The 23,199-nt window shown below is 47.1% G+C and overlaps 1 protein-coding gene across 1 annotated transcript; it reads right to left on the bottom strand.

Annotated features, from left to right (window-relative positions):
- Positions 1–253: 253 nt before the first annotated feature.
- On the bottom strand, positions 254–17,166 carry ABCC10 (ATP binding cassette subfamily C member 10). The gene is made up of 22 exons (XM_057370114.1): positions 16,995–17,166; positions 16,226–16,422; positions 13,930–15,298; positions 12,461–12,688; positions 12,104–12,260; positions 11,263–11,399; positions 10,727–10,806; positions 10,416–10,587; positions 9,329–9,427; positions 8,907–9,096; positions 8,464–8,541; positions 7,883–8,074; positions 7,315–7,450; positions 6,746–6,941; positions 5,659–6,002; positions 5,355–5,524; positions 4,889–5,049; positions 4,225–4,478; positions 3,779–3,924; positions 3,212–3,309; positions 2,898–3,010; positions 254–895 (listed from the first exon to the last, which is right to left on the bottom strand). The coding sequence occupies exons 2-22, from the start codon at positions 16,384–16,386 to the stop codon at positions 760–762; spliced, it is 4,617 nt and encodes a 1,538-aa protein (XP_057226097.1). The 5' UTR covers positions 16,387–16,422; positions 16,995–17,166; the 3' UTR covers positions 254–759.
- Between the last annotated feature and the right edge of the window lie 6,033 nt (positions 17,167–23,199).

Here is a 23,199-nt window from a genome sequence, read left to right as displayed (position 1 = left end):
AGGCATTGCCTTAGGAGTGTTGGGAAGAAGGGGAAAGCCCAGGTCTGAGTCCAAAGTGCTCATRGCAAGAGCAAGATCCTAAAACTGAAAGCACTTGTGGGTTTGTGTAGCTGGGAGCAAAGCAGGAGGGATAGAGAGTTTCCCTTGAAGGAGTGGTCTTGAAATACTAGCCTCAAAGGCCTTCGATGCAATTGCATTCTGGCCCCTTCAGGGGAGGGCGTTCTCCACTGAAAACCAGAGGAAAAGCAACAAYGTCCCTGGGTACAATCTTCCAGGCTTGGAAAGGCCTTCTGGAAATAGGTTGTCTTTATTCAGAAAGGGCACCACTCTTGTATCTCATGAGGAAATATGGGTCTGGTGAGGAAAAGGGCCACGAACCTGAACAACAGCTTCACAAAGGATATTTCCACTTTATTTTACATTGCATACGTGAGACTAAGTCTCAAACTAGGAGTTAYTGATTCTTCATTGAGTAGAAAATCCCTCTGTAATCTCAAAGGGAAGCCTTGGAGGGGAGCAGTATCCCACCAACCAGGGTTGCAGACTCTAAACAGCAGGTCACATCTTCCCCACTAAAGGAAAGGTTACAGTGCCCTGCTCCTGTCCCTGAGGACACACAATTGCTGCCTGCAGGCAGGAATAAGTCCTACCCTCACCTCAGCAGTTCCTGGCCCTGCATGGACAGGGCTGGTGCTGGAGGTGAGAGGAAAGCCAAGCACGGAGCTGGAAGGGCTGCCTGGGCTCAGCCCAGGAGGGAGGTCATTGCTGCCTGCTGTGCAGGAGGCCCTGGAACAAGGAGCCATCTTTCTGGCTTAGGTGGGCAGGTGAATCCAGCTCTGCCACTCTCCCAGCTTGCATCACCAGCACGCGGTCYGAGTCCAGGATGGTGTTCAGCCTGTGGACAACAAATGCCAGGACACATGTYGGTGGATCTGAGAAGCTCTGCATACTGCTTCCTCTGCTGTTAAGGGTGGCCCGAGACATGCCCAGCATTAGGAGCTGGCAGGATCTCCCTCTGCACTCAAGGTCACCKTGCAGTGCAGAGAGCCTCTGCTCACTGCTGAAATGTACCACCTCTTTGGAGGACACGGTGATGCCTTCCAGTTGTTGGGCATGGCAGGGCACCATGCACAGGGGGAAGTTCTATGGGGGGAAGCTCAGAGCATGCCTGATTCTGGGGGTGCACAAAATGTCTCCATTCCCACAGGGGTTAGTGAGTGGCTTCCATTTRCCCCTGCATTTTCTCACCTGCCACCTCCCGAGAGGGGCAGAAATGGACTTGTGCATCAGCTGTTATCCCCCTGAAGTCTGGCATCTTTGCTCATGCCACAACAACTAGTGGAGTTGTTGCCAGACAGCCAACAGGACCCACTGCACGCATATGTGCCCAGGTCTGCCCAGACTGCCAGCAGAGCAGCAACCTCTGGCCCTGGGTGGGGGAGACACGACAGGAGGAATGTCTTTGCACAGCCATGCACTTCACAGTGTGAAACTATAGCCTTACAAAGCTGCAAGTCACAAGGAAGATACTGCACASGATTTGAGCAGGTAAAAGGCATTATGGAGCTCAGGACTCTGGTTACACATTCATCTCCCTGGGAGTGCAGGCTGTAGCACTGGAAACGACTTGGAGGRGCAAGACACAAGTAGAGTCATCTCCCATCCTACGTTTCACCCATCCAATTAATGGTTCACYCAAACTGAATGGCATGGAAGAACCACATGCACAACCTCATCATCACCTCTCTCCTTACTGCTCTCTCCACTGCTCTTCACCCCAGTGAAGAGGGGCTGGGGCCATCTTCATATCAGTCTTGCTGCCTTACCTTCTGCCACTCCTTCCTCTGCTGGTTCTCCTCTTTAATTACTCCCCCATCAAAGGTGGCCTCCCCACACCCAGCCCAAACATGTATCTCAGCCCACAGTGCCCTTGTACTTCTATACTATTTATGCCTAACAACTCTAGTGTAGGAGCCACATTCCCTTCACACCCCTCCTGCCTCCCTCCTACACGATGTATTTAACAAGACCCACTTGATTCACTTGCCAGGCCCAGCCCACCCTGCCTGTCATCCATCACTCCCACTTCCATGCAGCAGGACACCAGCCCCTGCCACCTGCTCATTTGATTTTTATTTTTGTGGTAACCTCTGTACTTTGAAAACACCCTCCAAACAATTGCATAACTCTCCTCCAAATTCTCCTCCACTTGGCAAGAGTAAGAGCAGAGAACACTGCCTAATGCTGATCCATCCATCCCTTCTCTGCGGTATTCATGTTTTGCTCTCCTCCCTCCAGCTGTGACCATCCACTGACTATACCCTCACACTAAATCTCTCAGATGTGGGGCAATCACTGTTGTAGTGTCCTGCCTGGGCAATGTCTATTTTGCTGGCAGCAGGTGCAGACTGGGACTAAAACTCAYGATTTTGGAAAACAGAACTATGCAGGAGCTGGCTGCAGCCCTTTGCTACCGGCTGTCCTGCACTGCCCTCTACTGAGCCAGGGACAACTGCTTCACGCCGGTCTCCACACTGCCCCTTTCTATAGGATAGTTCTCCATTACTCCTCGCCCTAATTTGGCAGAACCACAAAGCACGATTCACCCACCCCACCAATCCCAGCAGGCAGTGTCCAGGAACAGAAATCTGTGATATGATGCGGCATTTTGCCCTTTGCTGACACTAACTTCTGGGTATAACATTTTCCCCATTTCACATCCAGTTGTTCCCAGTACCCAGCAGAAAAGGCAAAAGGCAAGGYCCAGCTTTGGCACTTGAAAAACCTTATTACAGAGAAAGCCCTGCTCAACTTGAGGCCCAGGCATAGCATGTGCAGCCACCTCTTCCTGTGAGTGGTAGAATGACCTTAGGCACACCGTGCTGCTTCCTCCATACCTATGAGCAATTGTCAGAACTGTTTTGTCAGCGAAGCGTTGGCGGATGGTCTGCTGTAGCAGCTGGTCTGTCTTCTGATCCACACTGGCTGTGGCCTCATCAATGCACAGCACCTGCCAGGGACAGAGAGTGAAGGGAGCTCCAAAGCACCACAGCAGAGACCCCAACCCTGCCTAGAGACAGCTTGAGAAGTTAGCACAGGATGTCTGCTCCCATTACACCTCCAACTCTGCAGTGCTCTCCTCTGCTGTCCCCAGACAGCCACCAGCAGCTCTGAACCGTCCCCCTTGCTCCAATGGAGGCAGTGCACTCACCTTGGCCTGCGTCAGGAGGGCTCTGGCCAGACACACCAGCTGCCTCTGTCCCACAGACAGATTCTTTCCCCTCTCTCCCAGCTYGCTGTCCAGTCCACCTGCAGGGATCAAGATCAGCAGTCACCTGCACCATCTGCACAGGGCCCCAGACAGCTCCACCATTCTAAGGTTTTCCCGAAAAAACTCAAAACMCCAATTCTGCTCAGGCCCAGGCCTTAGGAACTAGAGCCTTTACACTTGGACACAAGCAACATCTGGCACAGTTTCCGTAGAACTAAGGCCTGCCCTGTCTCCCAGGTGCTCCTCTAACATCCACTGAGGCCTGGTCTCACCAGCAGATTCTGCCACCCAATCCATCACCTGCCAGTCCATTTGCCTCTAAATGTCAGGGAATGCCACTGGGTCCCACTGACCTGTTCCCACACTGGTCCTAGCGTGACCTTGCCTAATCCATTCCCTCCTGCATTCACCTGGCCTCTTTTCTTCAGTTCCCTGCCTGAGTTAAGGCCTTCTCTCCTCGCTCAGAACGACCACTCATCAGCTGCTTCTCACTGGTTTCCAACTCACCCATCTGAGTAACAGCATCCCACAGGTGGCACTGTTCTAGCACCTCGTGGAGCTCAGCATCTGTCCGTTTTCCCTGGGGGTCCAGGTTTTCTCTGATGGAGCCACTGAACAAAAATGGATCCTGGGGGATGATGGCCAGCCTAGATCTGCAAGCAAATGAGAGATGAGGGCTCATGGGATGGGTTCTGCAGAAAAGTAAAGGTCTGCTATTTCCTTTTTCATGGGGTGTCTTAGCTTGCCCCAAATCTTAGAGGCACAGAGACATGARTCACATGATCAGCCTTAGCACAACTGTTGAGAAACAACAGAGAAACTCATAAAAAGCCGCCACAATCAGAAAAGAGGGAGCCATGACTGAGTCCCCTCACTCTTTACTTTGGCAYCCAGCCACTGACAGCTCTCAGCCAGCAGCCCCGTCAGCTACCCTTCACTCTGCTCAGCCATACCTCAGCTCCTCCAAGCCCACCAGCTGGCTGTCAACACCATCCAGGAGAACCCGGCCTGATTTCAGCTCCACCATGCGGAAAAGGGCCAAGAAAAGGGTGGATTTTCCAGATCCTGTGCGACCCACAATTCCCAGCTTCTCTCCAGGGTAAACAGTGAAGCTCACACCATCAAGTGCATTAGGCAAGCCTGCTCTGTATGCCAGGACCACTTGTTGGAACTCCACAAGCCCCTGGCTTGGCCAGTCAGCAGGAACCTAAGAGAGATATCCAGGTGAGAAAGAGTATGATAATGATTGATGGCCATCTTCAGCATCACCTCCACACAGTCCCATCCCTCCCTTTAGATGGCTGCTTGGCTTCTGAGCAGAACCAACACACAGCCCAGCCCCACCTCCAGCCCACTCCYAGGCTTGTTTTTCTGTCATGGCTTGTATCTAGCATCTGTTCTGCTTCCCTGCTCCTTCCCATCACTTCAACTTTCACCAATTCCTGCCAGATTCATCCTCCCCAGGAGATACACTGATAAAAGACAAGTCATCAAGATAGTTTCTATGGTGAGGGTTGTACACTCCCTCACTGCAACCCTGTAATCTCCCCGGAGGCCAAGTGCAGGGCACAGAGCCAGAAGATAGGCCAGTACCTGAGAAAACATTTGAGCTTTTACCTGGACTGATTTATCCTGGGGCTCCATGGGGATGTCTGTGGTATACTCCTCTGTCCGCTCCACACTCACCATCATGATCTCTGTGTGAGTGAAACTGGCAATGAGGCCTGAGAGCAGGTTTGTGACAGACAGGGCATATGAGAGTGCCAGGCCCACAAGTCCTGTGAGGACAAAAGCATAAGCAAGAATGTYATGGACAGGGAAGCAGCTGGCATCTTGGTGGGCAGATAAAAAATCCAAAGGAAAGGTCAGGACTCTGGAGTTTGGGGTCACACTTGAGGCTGGGGACACACAGGAGTAGAGACAGAAGCTGATGCACTACACTGTGGGTGACTTACATAGGGACAGGGAGCAGGAGCTCTGGATCTTACCCCAGTGTAGGAAAATGTATAGCTGTGGGCTGGAAGGGGAGGAACCCCTTGGCCACAGCCTAGGATTGGACAYAGATCAATCCCTGGCAGTCTACCTGGATTTCCCAGCTGCTTCTGGTGCTGGATGATGGCAATTCCTGCAATAGCAGTAACCACAGCAACCCCAATCATCTGCAAGCGGATGTCCAGCCACTCCATCACTGTGTTGCTRGCAAAGAGGCAGCGCTGGTTCTGCTCCAGACGCAGCTGATTCTCCAACTCAAACCTGTCAGGCGTACAACAGAGGTTTGCACCACTCAGATTCTGCTCCTACTGCCCCAGAACAAGGGCATTCCAGCCACCCTATAACCAGTGCCACATCAGGACAGCCTTGGCCAAAAGCTCTCYCTGCATGCTCACCTCTTTGTTGCCCGCATGGCTCTGATACTGTTCAGTCCTGAGAGGGTCTCTGAGAAGTGGGTGTAAATGGGAGACAGGGTGACACTGTAAAGGCGCTTGAGCTCCCGGGACGTGAATCGGTAATAGCGCTGAATGAAGAAGTAGACTACGGCCAGAGGGAGTAAGACCAGACCAATCCAAGGGAGGCCATAGGTGATTATCACCAGCATGCCCAAGAGCCCATAGATGTTGGCCAGGAAGATGTTGAGGATAAATGGCAGGCTGTCATCCACGCAGTACAGGTCTGAGGAGAAGCGGTTCAGGATCCGGCCTGTYGGTGTAGTGTCAAAGAAGGTGACTGTGGCCTGGCAATAAGGGAACCAGAAAGTAAAAGCCTGTCAGCTGCAGTGAGATCAAACCACAGAACAGTGTGCAGGAGAGCAGTTAAGGCCACAAACACGGTGGCCACCACAACCCACTTCCTATCYTAACCTGGAAAAGAAACCTCAGCCTCCAAAGCCAACATCCACTAGCAGCCAAATGACTCACACTGTTTGCATGGTAAAAAGAAGCATTCCTTCAGCAGTGAATGGCAGACAGATAAGGAGAGAGCAGTCACTCCGATGCCATACTGGCCCAACAGTAGCAAGGAAAATCTAGCCTCTAATCCAAACTTCTAATCCCYTRATCCTGACTGTAGCCTGAGAACYCAAGGAAAACCAAAACATAAAGAAAGTTAACTGGCRCATGCCAGCATCAGCCCTAGATYTTGACTAATRGCTCCTTCCAATCTCATCTGAACCYGAACTCACAATCCTGCARAAGCTGCTTTGACTTTACTGGCCCTCATCTTGGCTATACATCYAAGCCTAATGAGTGARCAGATGCAGGTGGGAGCCATAAAACATCCTTCCATGGAATGAACAGGATACGTTTTGAAACCCAGCTCACTGGTCCCTTGTGCTGGCTGTGGTGCAGCCCTTTTTGAATATAGTCTATACCAGCTAATACCAACAGAAACCTTTATCTTCCACACCCCTAMTCTCAACTATGAGAAGAATGTCAGCTTGCAGGAACCTCAGCCTGCTCTGGACTTTGTGACCATTACCTTTAGAACCCTTTGGAGCAGTCGGTTGTGAATGACGGCAGCAGCACGGAGAGCACCATAAGCGAAGAGGAATGCCCGAATAATGGTGAAGAGGGAGTTGGCCCCTGCAATGCTCCCATAAACTATCAGAAAGAAATTCACATCCACTGAGCCATTGGAAGGGGCTGGGGTGTTGTCCAGATCTTGAATGGGGGAACTGGAAAAAAGAAAGATTATGAATCTGCCAATGACCTCCTGACAATAAACTCAAAAGAGGGCATSAGAACCCAAGAGCATATTCAAGGGGATAAAAGGGTACTTTAGCCTGATATTCCTGTTACACCCCTTTGGCATGTTGGGACAAACACTCTGAATATTATGCAGCTAGGGGTCTTCCATCAGCCCCAGGCAGAAGCCTTTTGGGGACGTCATCAGGTCAGAGATTTTGATTCTCTTTGTCAAAGCAGCCACAGACATTCCCTGAAGTGTGATGGTCGGTTTATCTATCTCTGCTTTCCAGGATCTTCACAGGAAATGCTCTTAAGGGCATTTCCAGCTTCTTTTGGCACCTCTGGACCAGATTTACTTACGCAAGCCCAGCAGTGGAGAAGAGAAGCAGCTCTGGGGTAGGCAGGGAAGCTGAGCAGGCCATCACAGAGGTATTTGATGTCTGGGATATGCTGGAGATCCAGTATGACAGCCACCAATCTGAGATATTTCTGGATGCTACAGAGAAAGACAGACAATATAAAGAGGAATTAATCTTTTGAATCAGAAAATATGAAGCAGACAAGCTGGAGGAGAAGCTGCTGGGCAACTTTTGCATCGCCTCAGTGCCCAGTCTAGTATTCCCCCTGTTAGCAGCAGAGCAGGAGCAAAGGAACAGCCTTGAGCTACAGCAGCTACAGAGAACTGCTAAAGGTACAATGATGGAACTACAGCAGCCAGATGCCAGGTACAGTTTCTACACGTGCCTCCTTCCCTACTAACGTAGCTCCTTGAGCTACTTTAATTTGGGAAAGAGAAAAGTGGTCTTTCTGCTACAGGGAGAGTGTTTAAACTCCTGGCATCTTTCCTTCTGGACTCCATGCAACCAGGGAATAAGACAAGAGGAGAGGAATGTCTAAAGAGAGATGTGCTGCTGGGTCACTGCCTCACCTTGCATCAGGAACAGTGAGAAGAGGACTGATATTGCCAAGCAGCTACCCATTGCCAGCCAATAGGCCTTGTACACCTGAAGAGCCACTGCCCCTTCTTTCTTCTCTTCCTCCTTGCAAATGAGATTAGTGTTTTGGGTTGATTCTTTYACCTCTGTCTCTATGGCCTCTTCCTGTCCCTCTTCATTAGAGGCTGTGGAAATGGATGCAAAAGCAAAGGTCAGCGCAGTGTTAAATTATCCCTGCAGCTGCTCCTTACTGTGAATAAAGCAAGTCTAAGCTATGAGTGAGACATTTTTCCCTGTTCTCTACTTTTTCAAAAGAGGTGAATCAATCCTGGCAGTTCTTCATCCAAAATTGGACTACAAGTGGGACAACAGGTTCAAATACTGCTCCAGACCAATACCCAATCATACGTAGGCCTCCTGTCCCTCTGTGTATACACCACYCACATATCAGCACTGCCACAGCAGAACAAGACAGTGGGACTTCTGCTCTGAGGCCRGCAGCCATCAGATACAGGTTCTGTCTGGATGGTCGGCTGTGCTGCCCCAGCTACCCTCAAGCTCATCAGAAACAAACCTTTATCCTTATGCCTTTTGTCCATATCCTTGAACTTGGGGAAGGCCTCAACAAGTGGCAGGATATCAGCTGGAGTGCCTGCAAAGACAACCATGCAAATGCTTCAGCATTTGTGAGGAAGAGGTGACAATTCACTGCCTCTTGCTCTGAAATGACCCAGTTTTGTTCTCTCATAACATTCCCTATGTTACACAGCAACTGCACCCTTGAAGGCTCCGCTCCATTCAACCTGTTATGTCCTTCTGCCTCATCAGCTCCCCACACCTAGGGCTGTCCTGTTCTATCTGTACATTCAGCACATTCTCTCCCACCCGATCTTTGCCCACATGCAATGTCCTCAGTGCCCTCTTTTATCAGTGGGTTCCCAACTAATTAATCCTAATTCYCTCAAACCATTCCTAGACACAGGCACAAGTGAATGCCTTAGAAGACAGACAGAGTACCTGTCTTAACTATCCTGCCATTGTCCATCAACARCAAGACATCGGCTTTCTCCAAAAACTCCGTCCTGTGGGTGCAAAGSACCCTGGTCTTATCTTTGAGAACTCCAAGAATGCATTTCCGCATAATATGGTTGGCTACATCTGCATCAACAGCAGCCAGGGGATCATCAAGGAGGTAAAGTTCTTTCTCCTGGGAGGGGGACAAAAGAAAAAAGGGCATAGCTGCTGGGGCTGCTGGAGCAGACAGTGCTGTAGAGAAAAGTCCAAGTGCCTCCGTGTGGCAGCCCCTTTAGGCTAGCATGATGTGCTTTAAAGACATGCTGCCGGAGCTCAGGGTACAGCTGAGTGCTCCCAGCCTCTTTATATCCCAGTGACTTGGCACTGGGCATGACCTGCCACACAGTAACTCCTTTGTTATTTACCTGGTAAATGGCTCTGGCAAGGGCTATTCGAGCCTTCTGTCCCCCGCTGAGTGTCACACCATTTTCACCCACCTCTGTCTTGTCACCTGCTGGTAAAATCTGAAATATTCAAGAAAATAATTTAGAAAGAGACAGCAAACTGCTGGGGACCCAAAACCAGGACACAGGGGTCCCTCTCCAGTCTCTGGCAGTAATTTCTAAGGCTGACACCTCACCAACAATTAAACAATGCAACAGTCTATACACTGGTTCTGCAGAYAACTGGCAAGCTTTATTGATGCAACAAAAATCTCTTACACTCCAGAACAGGGTGGTCACATCTGAACTATCCAYTGAGAGCAACTTCTGGTGCAAGATAATTGCACACTGTAATTTTCTGTGAGAACAAGCGCTTTGCCTGCATCAAAATGCTATCAGCATCCTTACAAACAGTTTAGCAGTAAAAACTACGAAGTTTCAGTACTTGGAAACAAGTCTCCTCTAGGTTTGGTAGCATAGGCATATTCAACTAAATCTCAAATAAAAATCTTGCCTTTACAGAGCATTCATAGCTCCAGCCAAAACAAACAGGAGCTGCTAGAGCTTGGCACTTCAGAAAATCAGGCATCAGCTTATAAACTGGGAGAAGACAAGCTTCCCACCACATAAACAGCCATGTTTAATGGCTAATAGAGTCATAAACCTCAAATTTAAARTATGTGTATTACTGACAGGAGCACTGACTTAGCCCTTCCAGATCCCAAAGGAGTTGTTTCTGATCCCCCCCAAARAAGCATCAGCTGCTGAAAGGTTCTGTCTGAAAAACAGCCATGAGCTCTGCAAGAACAACTCATTTCCCCAGGATGAAGAGCTTTTGGCTCAGCAGCAGAAGAAACCATCCAAAGTGCCATAAGAGTGACTTCACACCTTATAGAAGTATGRGGATGCCAGGAATGGTGTGGGCTCTGTAATCAGAGCAACACTGTGATTGGGACATTGGAAAAGCAGTCTGTACCCTGAAAGGATAAGGACTGATTCCAGTGAGGCCCAGGATGGATGCAAAAGCTCGCCAAGAAGGCCCAGACAGGTTTACAGTCCAGGCACTCACGTTTAGGTCCTCCGAGAGGGCACAGGCCTCCAGCACCTCCTCATACAGCCTGGCATCATATTCCCGGCCAAAAAGGATGTTTTCACGGACAGTGGTAAACTGGATCCAAGGCTCCTGTGTRGCCAGACCAAATCCTTGCTCCAGGTCACTAACATATACTCGTCCACCTTGTCTGCAAGCACACCAGTAAAGTGCATGTAAAGGGCAACAAAGAAAAACTGTTGGCAGATCAAAATGGCYGACAAGCTGGGATAGCACTGGACAGTTCCCACCTGCTGTGGCATGGAGGGAAGAATGGTTAGATTACTTACTTAATGAGCTCTCCAGTGATGGCTGCAAGCAGAGAGCTTTTGCCAGAGCCGACCTTCCCAACAACCCCAAGGAGCATTCCCTGCAACGRAAAATGAAGAGAAGCAACCTGATGTGCTAACACAGGGTAGCTTGTCCGCATGTAGCCCGTAAGGAAGCTGACTGCTAGGACAATCTACACGTTCAGCAGCACAGCTGGGTACAGTTGTCAGGTAAAYCAGACTCCTGATATGATAGGACAGAGATTTTTGAGGAGTGTTAACTCTAGAGCCCTGCACTGTTCCCTGTCCAGTTGTCTCCTGCAGCAATAGCAGAAAGCAGAGGCAACTAGCTCATCTCCTGTGTGTAAGCCATGGATGCTCTCTAGCATCTTTCAGCTCTGAGATGTAGTATGTCCTGTGCCTCTTRACCAAGACAAGATTTTGATGCACAGCTCCTAAACTGAGGAAAACATGCCATTTCTTCTCCATTATTTCTAGTTTCCAGTATTTTTTCTCTAGTGCCACCCTTCTGTGTTGCCTCCTGTGTCCTTGCTCACCTTTCTCACTGACAGGTTCTCAATGTGCAGTTGCAGAGTGCCTGTGGATGAGKGCTGCTTGCTGCTTTCCTCCAGTGGCAGCCACGAGAAGGCTGCACATCGCATCTCCATGGCAGTGGCAGTATCTGAAGGGCTATCTACAAGTGAAAAGCAGAACAGTGAAGTAYTGCTGTGAAGAGAACAGAAAATTAAAAGCAGCTGGCATCACAAATACTATCAGCTTTGTTCCCAAATGCATGAGACCATGGATGAGGCACTGCATGAAGCCCCTCACCCAATTACATTACAAGACTCTTGCCTACTGACTTGTCTTTGAACTTTTACTTCCCTTTTTCCAACTCCCCTGCTTTCAGCTCACACCAGACACACATGGCTGTCAGGGAGACACTGCAAGGTTATAACCTGGTTTTATTATTGCTGAAGGTAAAAGAATGGCAGAGAGCTGGCAAAAGGCAATGAAAGAAAGAAAGCGAGTTAATATAGCCCAGGAGACGGGCAGCCACTCCCACCTTTCTGCTAGGAAAAGTCAAGTTTGTTGATGGCTTCAGTGTCACAAGAGCTTTGGTCAGAGKACAGAGCTSCTTGTTCTACTGGAACACTAATGGYTCTGTGGGGACAAGCAGAGGCTTATGGCTGGTAAAGYGGAATGTTATAGCCTTGTCTCCTGCCTTCTAGAGAAATTAAGAGAAATTAAGTGTATCCATTTTGCCATTTTGCCTCTGACAAGTRAACATCTTGAATCACAGGGTGACAGCCAGCTGCCCTCCAGTACTGTCCCTGGACCTCACACCTCAGCTCTCTGCTCTCAATGTCTGCTGACCAGATCATTTAAGACCATTACCTAGGGCATAATAAGCTTCCAGGTCCTGGTCCACGAGTTCAAGGAACTGCTGGATTCGATCCAGGGAAACTTTGGCCTCCAAGATCGCATTCAACACCCATGGGAAGCCRTTGAGGGGTAGAATAAGCATCCCAACAAGGGCCAATGCTGTGAACACCTGCATGGGTAAGCAAACAGCCATGAGTTGGAGCCAGTACCTCACTCGTATCCTCCAAGCTTCACCAGTGAGAGCCTGAAAAACTGTGGAGAGTCACAGGCTGGGTTTATTTCCCAGAGAAGATKCCTCAGCACTGCAGTCCCACTGCAGACTGTGTTCTGCACAAGACAAGCTTGGAGYTCTCCCCACTACCTACTCACCTTTGTGGCAGTGAGCTGGTGACCTAACAGGACATAGGTGACAAAGATGGCAATGGAGACAACAACAGGCAGTGCTGCCCACATGTACACGCACACAGCATCCAGATAACTGACGGCCCGTGACTTCTCCAGCTCTTTAGCCCGGCAGGCATTTATCCTGGTGCTGAAGTGCTTCTCCCAGGCGTAAAACTTGATCACACGAATGCCACATAGGAACTCTGTCATTAGCTGCAGGTAATGAGGAAAAGAACATCAAGCAAAAAGTGCTTAGGCAGCCTGGGCTGTGGCTAGATATGCAGTTGTCTGCTGCTAAGGATCAGGCTAGAGATACCAGGGACCATTTATTGCTAAGAGGGACATAAACTTAAGTGACAGCTACGGGGAACTTTGTGCTCCCATCCCACCAGCTTCTTCAGCCACCTGTGCTGTGTACAACTCAGGAAAAGGCAAAATGTTACACTACTTTCCAAACTGAAAGATGTGCGACACAGCTGAAGGGATGTGTGGAATTGCTAGCTCCAGYCTGGATACCATCCACTGGTGTTGATCTGAGAGTGCCTTAAGATAATAACACCTCAGACCTGGTCCTGCCCTGACACAGGTAGTCTGTACCCAGGGCCTGGCTGGCTCACTTACAGAACTCTGGTGTCCCTGCAGGATGCATCCTCTCATTTCTGCTCTTAGGTCAGCATATGCAGAGCAAGCTGTCTGCATCTCTGCCCAACATTAAAGAAAACTAACAAGAGAGACTTCATTCAGCAAACCAGTCTTACAAAAGGTGGAGAAAATTCAGCATAATCAGATACAACTAGATGTACCTTCTGTTGGGAAAGTAAGTATTTTTAAAGCTTCTGTTTAAAGCAACAGTGCTTTTAAAGCAACAGTTCTGACAGAGAGTTGACCTACATTTCATGCTTCCAAAGCATGAGTGAAGGTGCTGTCTCCTCAAATTAAGAGATACAGTGCTAAAAGGTGGGAATCAAATGTCTGACATGTGGTGAAGAGAGATGGCACTGYAAATATGCAAAAAGCAGTGGAAAAGATGCCTCAGAGTATCAAACCTGGAGCAATATAAAATTACATCCATGATCACTGCCTTTGTCCACACTGCAAGACACTTTACCATTGATGGCATCACTGGAGCAATAGGATGGGCACATATCTAGAGGAAGCTATTGGGAGTCTTACTTTAACTACTACACACAGAACAGAAACTTGCAAGAGAACCTAAATTAGCCCAGGACAGGATAAGCATTAAAGGTTCAGTCTTATGGGTAATGAAACTGCATCACCCTGAAACACTTTTGACTCAAGAGTGTGTGTGTATGTGTGTGTACCCACTCTGGTGTTTTTCCCAACAGCTGTGATTCAATTAATCTGCTTTGGATCATGACAAGTGGCCAAGAAGCCAATGTTCTGGGACAAAGAGGGAAAAAATACAAACTCAGAGAGATACCACTGCCCCTCACCTTGACTCGTGTGTCCTTGTGTTTCAGCATCTTCTCACTGTTCAYCATGATGCGGTTAGCTATGATCTTGTTGATGGGCACTAGCAGCAGTGCCAGGGCCACGCCTCCCAGAAAGGCTATCCCCACTTGCTGGTAGAGGAGGTAGAGGGTAATGGCAAGCTGGACAGGCAGGCTCCACAACTCGTGGAAGCTGAGGCAGAAGTTGACCAACCTATCGGTGTCTGTGCTCATGAAATTGACAATTTCCCCCACAGTGAAGCGGGCAAGGCTGGTGCTGCTGACACGCAGAGCCTTGCGGTAGATGGCGGAGATGATGGCGGCCCGCACCATCAGCATCATTTTGTGTGTCTCATAGCTGAATTGGTTCCGAAAGAGAGCTCCCAGGAAGGAGCCAGCAAAGAGCCCGAGGGCATACAGCACCCCGTGGCTCAGGGGCTCCTGCCGTGACTCCATGAAGTTCACCAGCAAGTTCAGAAGCAGAGGACCTGTAAAATCCAGCAGACTGCCAAACAGCTTGACAAGTCCAAGGGTGTAGAAACGGACCCCGAAGGCTGCATGAAGGACTGACAAGAGGCGCACGGCTTTCTGGGCGTGGTGTGGGCTGTCTGGAGCATCACTACTCCCATCACCTCCAGCAATSATTGGGCTGGTAAGAGACTCTGTCTCCTTCTCTGCTTGGTGAAGAGCTGCCTTCTTCTGCCAGCAAGAGTAGAACCGGTCACAGACCCTGGCAGCCTGGAGCTGGCGAGGAAGCAAATAAATATCCTGCGGYTGGTTCAGCTTCTGCTGGTAGCCACGCTTCATAAGGGGGTTCATCCAGATGTAAAAGAAGCGAGACAGCCAGCTCTCACCATCTTCTGCCACTCTCTGCTGCTCAGGCACTGGGATCCCTGGCTCTGAGATGGGCTGGTCTTGTTGCCAGGAGCTATTGATGGAGAGGAAGTCTTGCCTGCCAACAATGGGGAAGAGGTAGCCGACCACATAGGCAAGCAGAGTGGCCAGCTGCAGACAGAGAATGGCAAACCTGGCGGAGGCACCAGGGTGGGCAGGGGACCAAGCTGTCCCAGTCTGGCAGTACCACACCAGTGTGATGATGAAGGAAGGTAGGGGTAAGAGAGTGAGGAGAGTCAAGGCTACGGGGCCCCTGGTAAAGCCATGAATGGACCTGCAGAGCATGAGAAGAGCRAAGCCATGCACCAGCCATGTCAGGGCAGCAGTGCCATTGGCCAGAACTTCCAGGTACACAGGGCCCAGCTCCTGCTGGGAAATGGTGGCTGGGATGGTATCAACAAGGAATAGACCAGCAAGTACAAAGGAGGCAGCAATTCTCCATCCCCAGCTTGGCCTGCAAGGCATACCAGAGCCAGACCTTGAGGAGGAAAGAGCAGTGAAATAAATTATGGTTCAAATTCCACTACCTCTCAGTCAATACTACCCTATCTCCATCTCCTCTTCCCCCTGTTTATACATCCACTCTCGTTTAACCTTCCAGATACACTTCCCTGGATTTGTAACTTTCTGTCTGTAGCCATTGCTAAACCACATCAGGTAAACACAGCCCATTCTTTGGTCAGTACCAGAGATTTAGATGCTGCCAAGGAACAGCATTTCTTTACAGAAATTTGTTTGCAAACKATGATATTCTGTGGTCAAATTAAACTACAATCCTTGAGAATTAACAGCAGAAAAAGTATATTTAACCTCTTAAACACAAATTTTGGATGATGAAATTCTGTGTCACATCTCTGATCTTTGATTTCCTTGTTTGTGAGATATTTTTTTCTAGAAACATTATTTTTATCACTGTTAGTTTCAGTGATGGTGTGCTTGCAAGTCTATAAACTATCGCCCGTCAAAGTACTCCATTATCACTTGATTCTTCGTGGCCTTTCAGTATCTGTGAATGTCCTCATGTTTACAGACTTCAGGAGAGGGTAAACAGAAAAACAATTTTGTGTTTCTCTTAATTCCTTATTGCCTTACACATCTTCTATGTCACCCTGGATTTATATCCCCTCCAAGAATACTCCCAGTTTCCCCAATTTCCATTCACTGAAATAGTTTTAAATCACTTTCTGTGATTSTGTGCACACAATTCYCTCTATTCTTTCTGGATTTCTTTCTGTACACTATACTCTGAATTAAGACAGATGCTGACAAATATAATAGCAYAATAATATTATGTCCTTCCCTAATTACATATTCAGCACATTATAGGAAGATACAATTTCCAGCCTTTCCACCCCACCTCCAGTCCTGCATAACAATCAAGAGTCAGAGAACTAAGTTGTCTTACCTGGGAGWGCCAAGGAAGCAGGCACTGACCACTGCAAGGATCATATGAGGAATTACATTTAATGTCAGCTGGTTAAAGCAATGGCCAACGCTGCCATGAGCCCACACAGGGAGTGGATCTTCTGGGCTGGTCCCACACAAACTAGCCAGGATGTTCTCCATCCTTTGCTGGTAATTCAGTGTGAGAGACAGAAGGTCCTAGGGTAAAGAAAAAGTAGCATGAAGTAAAAGCGTAAGAACTACAGTGCCAGTCCAGGATGGAATGTGGTAAGAAATTAATATAGAGCTAGAAGCAACTTCCGGGGTCATAGTCCAAGCCCAGCTATTGTTCACTCGCTATCATACAATCKACCTCACACAATTATCAAGCTCCATCCTAAAATAAATTATATTGTTTATTCCCTTAAATCATACCGGGACTGCAATGCAATGAAGCTTTCTTATTTCCAGGCTCACTTTTTTTTTCCCATCCCTCACTTTTTCCCAAGGCGAGTTTATCCTCTCTAAGTAAGTACAAGGAAGTATTTTCCCTTCTATACATCGGTATGAAAAATATTTTGAGCTGCTTAAACAACAACCTATTCATTGTATCTCCACGTTCACAACACTTCCCACCGTGGTTCTCCTCAAGACAGCGTGTAACATGAAACATTCCCCAGATGGTGGGGAAGGATGCTGGCGCCCACCCTGAAAAGCAGGCGCTACCTCCAAGCGACACCCGACTGGCGAACCAGCCCCTACTGCGCGCCGGCCCGCGCACTGGAGCACACCTGGGAAGGCCTCGGCTTTACAATGATTCCTGCCCGCACCAGCCAGTCCCATCTCCAGCCCCCGAGCTCCGCACGCAAGCCGAGGCACACCGGCACACGCTCGGAGCGGGTCCAGCCCGGGGCTCTCCCAGGCGGGCCGGGGGCGGCGCAGCGGCCGCCCCGTGGGCGGTGACGGGCGGGTCCCCCCGCCACAGCCCCGCGCACCTCGGCTCCACCGGCAGCGCTGCCGCCGCGCGCCCCCTGGCGGCCGGGAGGACGCGCCGCAGCCCCTCCGGCGGGGCCGGAGCAGGGTCGGGGCCGGAGCAAGAGGCCGAGTTGCGGGGCCAGGGGAAGTACGGTGCGCTCAGACTTCTGCCTTCTGGTTAAAACTAAAAACCAACCCCCAGCCACGAACAAGAGTGATTTCCCCCAAATTCCTCCAGTTCCTTCCTGACGATCTTCACCCTCTCCTCCTTCTCCTCTCCTATTTGGCTCACAGCACCTGGCAGTCTATGAACGTTTGAATACTGACACACCAGATGCACATTACAGACTTGCAGTGTCACCGTGTCGACCAGCACAGGAATATTTGTGCACCGCTCTGTTATCCAAACATCAGCACGAGCAGGTATAGCCCAGGCAGTGCTTTTACAGGTATAAATGTACTTTAACAGGTAGAGCATTCTTTGCTCATAGATGAAAATGACATTACTATAAAAGCACCTTGCCAATAACACRTCAGTCTAGTCACAGTGGCAGAGCTCTCCTGGTGCAGTGAGAGATTGTGATGTTAATCTAACACAGAATAACACAAGGTAAACAAATCCCCTCTGTTTYACCTGTATTGTATTCAATGACTGTGTTTGACTGGAGCATGAAGACACACATGCAAAAAGCACCCCTAAATTACTAGAAGAGTATGTTGCACTGGGGTGGGGGAAATAAATACCCAACTTTCCAGATGAGAGAAAATAAACTGGAAAGAACATGCAGCTCCATCTGCTCTTGACTATTACACAATAACAGGAGAGTGCTGTAAACATCACCACACTACCTCAAAATTTTAGCTGCTTCTGGTGATTTTTATAGCAGATGTTCTGAATGCTTCAACTGTCCCAAACCCTTCCTCCRTACTCTCTTGCTAGGGAAAATAAGCATATCCCTGTAAATAACCCATCACAGGTAGAAAACTTAACTTTCAACATGAAGCTCACCAGCAGAAATACAATAAAGCATTCTCAGAGCTTAGAAGTGTTATCAGGGGGGTGCTGAGGAAGGACAGTATCAGTGACATTCCTGAGAAAACACAGCARTCTGGCTGAAGGAGTGTGGAGCAGCAGAGATAAGAGCAAGAGCTCTGTGGGCACACTACACTCTAATCTTTGTTTCCTTGAAAGGAGTAGAAGGGGGAGAGTGCATTYTCTGCAAGTCTCTCTCTCTCTTCCCCTCTCTCCTTGTTTAATAATCTTTTCTCACATGCCTGAAAGCAATCTTTCTTTGTGTGTCAGAGTTGCAAGGTTGCCTTTCTACGACCAAGCTACTCATACTGTACACTGTGTGTATTTGTCTGCCCTTTCCCCCACGGGTCATCCAAAGGTTTCTAAACTTGCCTCAAGAGGCCTTGAGAGTAAGTCTTATGCTCTCTCTCCTCAGGGATGCTTCTCTTCAAAGAAAATGCTGTGAAAGCAGCAAACTCTCAAAACGGCAAGTAGGGGTTGTGTGAGGTTGAAGTACACAAATGAAGCTGATTTCAGATTCCAAGGTTCTGATGTTTTCTTTATTTCCAATTGAAACAAACAAAATCGAACAACTAAAAAATTACCAGCCTCCCCACCAAAAAAGTCACCTACCCAAAAAACCATACAACCTCAACCAACCAACCAACCAACCAACCAACCATTTTCCTTGTCTTAATAAGATACCAGAGAAGTTCTTGAATATCAGCAAAGGACATCCTTTATCCCTTGAGCTAATCATTCTCGGAGCTTTTCCATTCAGCCACACTATTTTAGCATTCTCTTTTATCACATGGTGTATCCTGGTTACTCATCTCTCCTAACTTCTTCAGGTGCAAAACCATGAACTTTTTCACTTCAGCTGAAAGATGTCACAGATCCTTTTTGTTCTAGACAACATTGCCAACAATCATATGGGAAAACAAACACAAAGAGTATTAAAAAAAGAACTCCAAGAAAATACCAATCCACCCTAACTGATGTGAAATCACTTTGCTGTTCTGCTACATGTATTTGAATAAAAACACAGCAAGAATTAAAGTAGACATTCCTCCTTTTCCTGCTTCCTTTTGGCTATTTCCCCTGCTCCTGAATATTGCTGCCTATGCCATTTACTGCTATGTATTTGACTGATTTAAGATGTGTAGCACAGGCTGGTGGCTATATTACTTACAAAGTACCTTGGGCACTATAAGTAATCATACACCTGGCAATTGTTAAAAATCAGAGCATTCAAAATTGAAAAAAAAAAAAAGCCACCAACATTTGGTTTCATTTAATCCATCCCCACAGGCCATACAGGCCAGATTTTATTCACTATTATCCAGAGTTTGTTAATGCTCTAGATTGATAAATCCCCAGTGAGGAAGCACTATCTGGCAAAGGGAGACTGSCCCCCCTTCTCTGATGAGTTTGTTTTGTAACAGATTACTTAATACCAATCCCAGAACTCAGGGAATCAGTGCAGGCTGCATGCCCATTCCATTTCCCAGCTAAAAGTAAATATTGAGCTGAAATAGAAGCCAGCCTAGACAAGCCTTAAATTCAGAATTATCAACCTTGTAATTATAGATGTAAAATCTCTGAAAGCAAATGTCTGTTTGGATGCATTTTCTGTGYTCCCAGCCAGGAGTACTCTATCAGATGAACCATCCTCAAATTCCATGACGACACAGCCAAGGAAGGTTGATTACTTGGCTCAGTCCAAAWTTTTTCATGAACAGGCTGCTTTGCCTGGGCCTGAAGACACAAAATACATATTCTGCCCTGTTTTCTAGGGAAAAAAAAAAATGATGATGCCAAGTTCAGAAGACGGAGGAGTATCTTCTACTGCATCTCCTCATGAGAACACCCATTCTGTCATAGAAACTGTCTTGTTACTCATAGCCTAGCCATTTAACATTAGATGGTTGTCTCATGCCCCTGGATGTGGTCTTCACACTGACAAGTAGGTAAAAAATTATAATTAAGGTATTACATTTTTCTCTATTACTGTTCTGCTTCTTAACCTAATGGTCCAACCTGAATTAACTTCAATTCTGATTTCTGTTTACTCATTTATACTGAGCTATTGCTAACTTTTCTCATTCTGTTGTTTCTGAATGTCATTTGCTTCCCTTTCTTATCTGAGGCCTAATGAGAATTCAGGGACAGAATTCAGAGACATCTTATTACCCCAACATTACCCTCAGCATCCAATTAGCTAAAATCTCTCCAAGCAGCAACTAATTGCAACTTGGAGTATAGCTTTGGAATTCCAAAGAGGAATTTAGGACCTGAACTCCTAGCAGAACAGGCTGGCACTTCTTTTGTCCCGTGAGAGTATAGAGCGCCAGTTGCAGGGCTATTACAAAAACCTCTGCAAAGAACATTTAGACRTTACCTCTAGTTGAAAAGGAGTTTATAAATTGCAATTATAAATTGTAATTGTAAAGCCATGCTCAGTGAGATGACAGGATGCTACAAAATGCTAGTGAGCACTAGACAGTCTCCAACAAATCGATTTTTCTCTTCTGGACTCTTTTAACATCACAACATGTAGAGTACTTGCTTTTTTTTTACCATTTCTCCCTTGAGCAGTTTTCTTACTGATGTGCAGGTAAGACATTTTAAGGAACTTCCTGTTCAGTTTTTTGTATCTGGATTCTCTCACCTTCCAAATGCCACTAAAATCTATGATCAGAAACCACCAGAATACCTCCTTTGGATACAAGGCAAAAAGAAGTGAGAAAAAAAAAATCTGGCATTTTGCAAAGTTTTTAGACATTAGATGCATAACTAATATAGAAAACTGATTAAAATTTTATTTGCTGTGTTTCTTGGGTTTGTGGCTTTTTACTTGTCTGTTTTAAAATAAACTATGGTTTAAACTAATGTCAAGAAAGCAACAGCACGGAAGAGATGTCTAAAACCAAACAAGTAATTTTTGTCACTCTTACTAAGCTATTTTTATTTGCTTCAGTTGGTAAAACTGAATGCTTGATGCAGACACCTGACGCTGCTTATGTATGAAAATATGTTATTCCTTTGAATAAAGAAACAGAACACATTTGTGTGTGTGTGTGACAGTGTGAGACGTGGTTTATATCAAAGTGAAAAGGTGCTTATGAGGCCTATTAATTGAAAACTTTCTATAGCCTTTTAATATGTTATCAATATAAAAATGTAATAATTTTTTAAGTATTATTAAAATACAATGTAATAACTTTCAATATATTATCAACGATAGCTTTTTTATATATTGCTATAAGTTTTTTAATAGTGTATTAGCAACATATAGTGTACCAGATGGATGTAATCCAACCAGCTRGATTAGTAGATAGATACATGAAATCACCAAGAGGCATAAATCAGAAAAAGTTCTGAAGAAAGTAGACAGGTAGATGCTATAAACAAGGAACAGTAGAGAGCACTAATGAGAACTTGGTAGAAGCACAGGACAGTCAGCAAAATAATTGAAAATGAAGACTTGGAGGACTAGAAAACACCATGAACATCTGCTCATGCCCTGAAGACAAAGGTTAAAAGTCCACCCTGATGAAGAGGGTGGTGTCTCGTTAGAGGGAGACCCTCGTGACCACCGAATTGAGGATGACCCAGGCGCACTTGTAAAACTGTGACATCGTGTATTTCCGTRCCCATGTRTGGTGGTGGGTGCATGGGGGGCAGTGACAGTGGTAACATTGCACCATGCTCAATGTATAAATATGTGCTAATTTGAAGCAAAGGCAGCTGGRTTAGGAGGAGAAATCCCCCYCACCTCCAGGGCTACACCAGCACTGTAATAAACAAATACCTGCTCTATAGACACCAGTCKATGGAGTTTTATTTCTAGGCCTTTTTCAGGCATCAAGTGTATTCCTCATAATGATAAACTAGTTGCATGTGATCTACAACAAAAAACAAGAGGGGAAATTCCTACATACTTATCAGTTTTGTCATTATCCCAAAGTGTTCCGCTTCTCSGAGTGTCAGTGAGCCTGCTGCTTAGGGTACTCAGTTGCAACAGGTTGAGCATCCATTGCTCCCACCAGAAGCAGAACCGCCATCAGCTGGGCATCCTCAAAGATGAAATTCTTATCCCAGGAATATTTACAATTGAATTGTGGTCACTGATAAACACTGCAAGCCTCAAGACAGAAAGGTGAGAGGAGGACATCAGTAACAGAAAAGTCTTTATATAGCTCATGCTGATTTTGTTGATTGAGTACATTTCCTGAGCCTGGGTAGTGATGCACTCATTCAGAARATCAGAGTGGGCCGGTTTTTATATAATTGTACTAAACCACTCCAGAATGAAGTGGAGAAAGCAGAAATATCTTATTATCACACAGACCACCATCCTGCTGTTCTTTGTTGGCACTACTTAGAAATAGTATGCTTCAAAATGGTCTGTATATTTAAGTATATTCCCAAACACAGAGGCAAAATTTAATCCAAAAATTGACTGAGCAGCTACTCAAAAACAACCCCTCACATCTCATCCAGCTAAAAATAAATTACAAAACAAGATATAAAAGCTTGTGGATTTGAGAAATGAAGCTGAAGAGCTTTATGAGAACCTTCATATCTCTGATTTCACTTCTTTTAATCGCTGGCCCATCTCAGTTAATTGAAAACCCTCTTTCTCACCGGAGGTAGTTCTTACAACCAAGTAAGAGCAATGTTTCAGCCGTGGCAGGAGAACCGAAGCTGGCAGAGCCACTGTCCCGCTCCGAGCAGGGGGTCAGGTGAGGAGAGGGAGGAGGCGGGAAGCCATTTCCCATCCTGTCATCACTGCTCCCGGCAGCCAAGAGCACGGAAATTGCTTCACGAATTCTCTCAGCTGGAGGCTCAGCTTCAGCACCGCCTCATCCATCAGGCAAGAATGGCTTTCCAACACACTTCTGCTTGAGGACAACACCCGTACCGACCGGCTACATAGCACAGTGCGAAGGGAGGGGGGGAGGAGGAGAAATAAAACACTTAACAAAAGCAAACAACAAAAATCC

This window comes from Malurus melanocephalus, unplaced genomic scaffold (assembly GCF_030028575.1).
Source record: "Malurus melanocephalus ecotype Western Australia unplaced genomic scaffold, MMel_1.1 scaffold_5, whole genome shotgun sequence".
Taxonomy (NCBI): domain Eukaryota; kingdom Metazoa; phylum Chordata; class Aves; order Passeriformes; family Maluridae; genus Malurus; species Malurus melanocephalus.
This window is presented reverse-complemented; position numbering and strand designations above follow the sequence as displayed.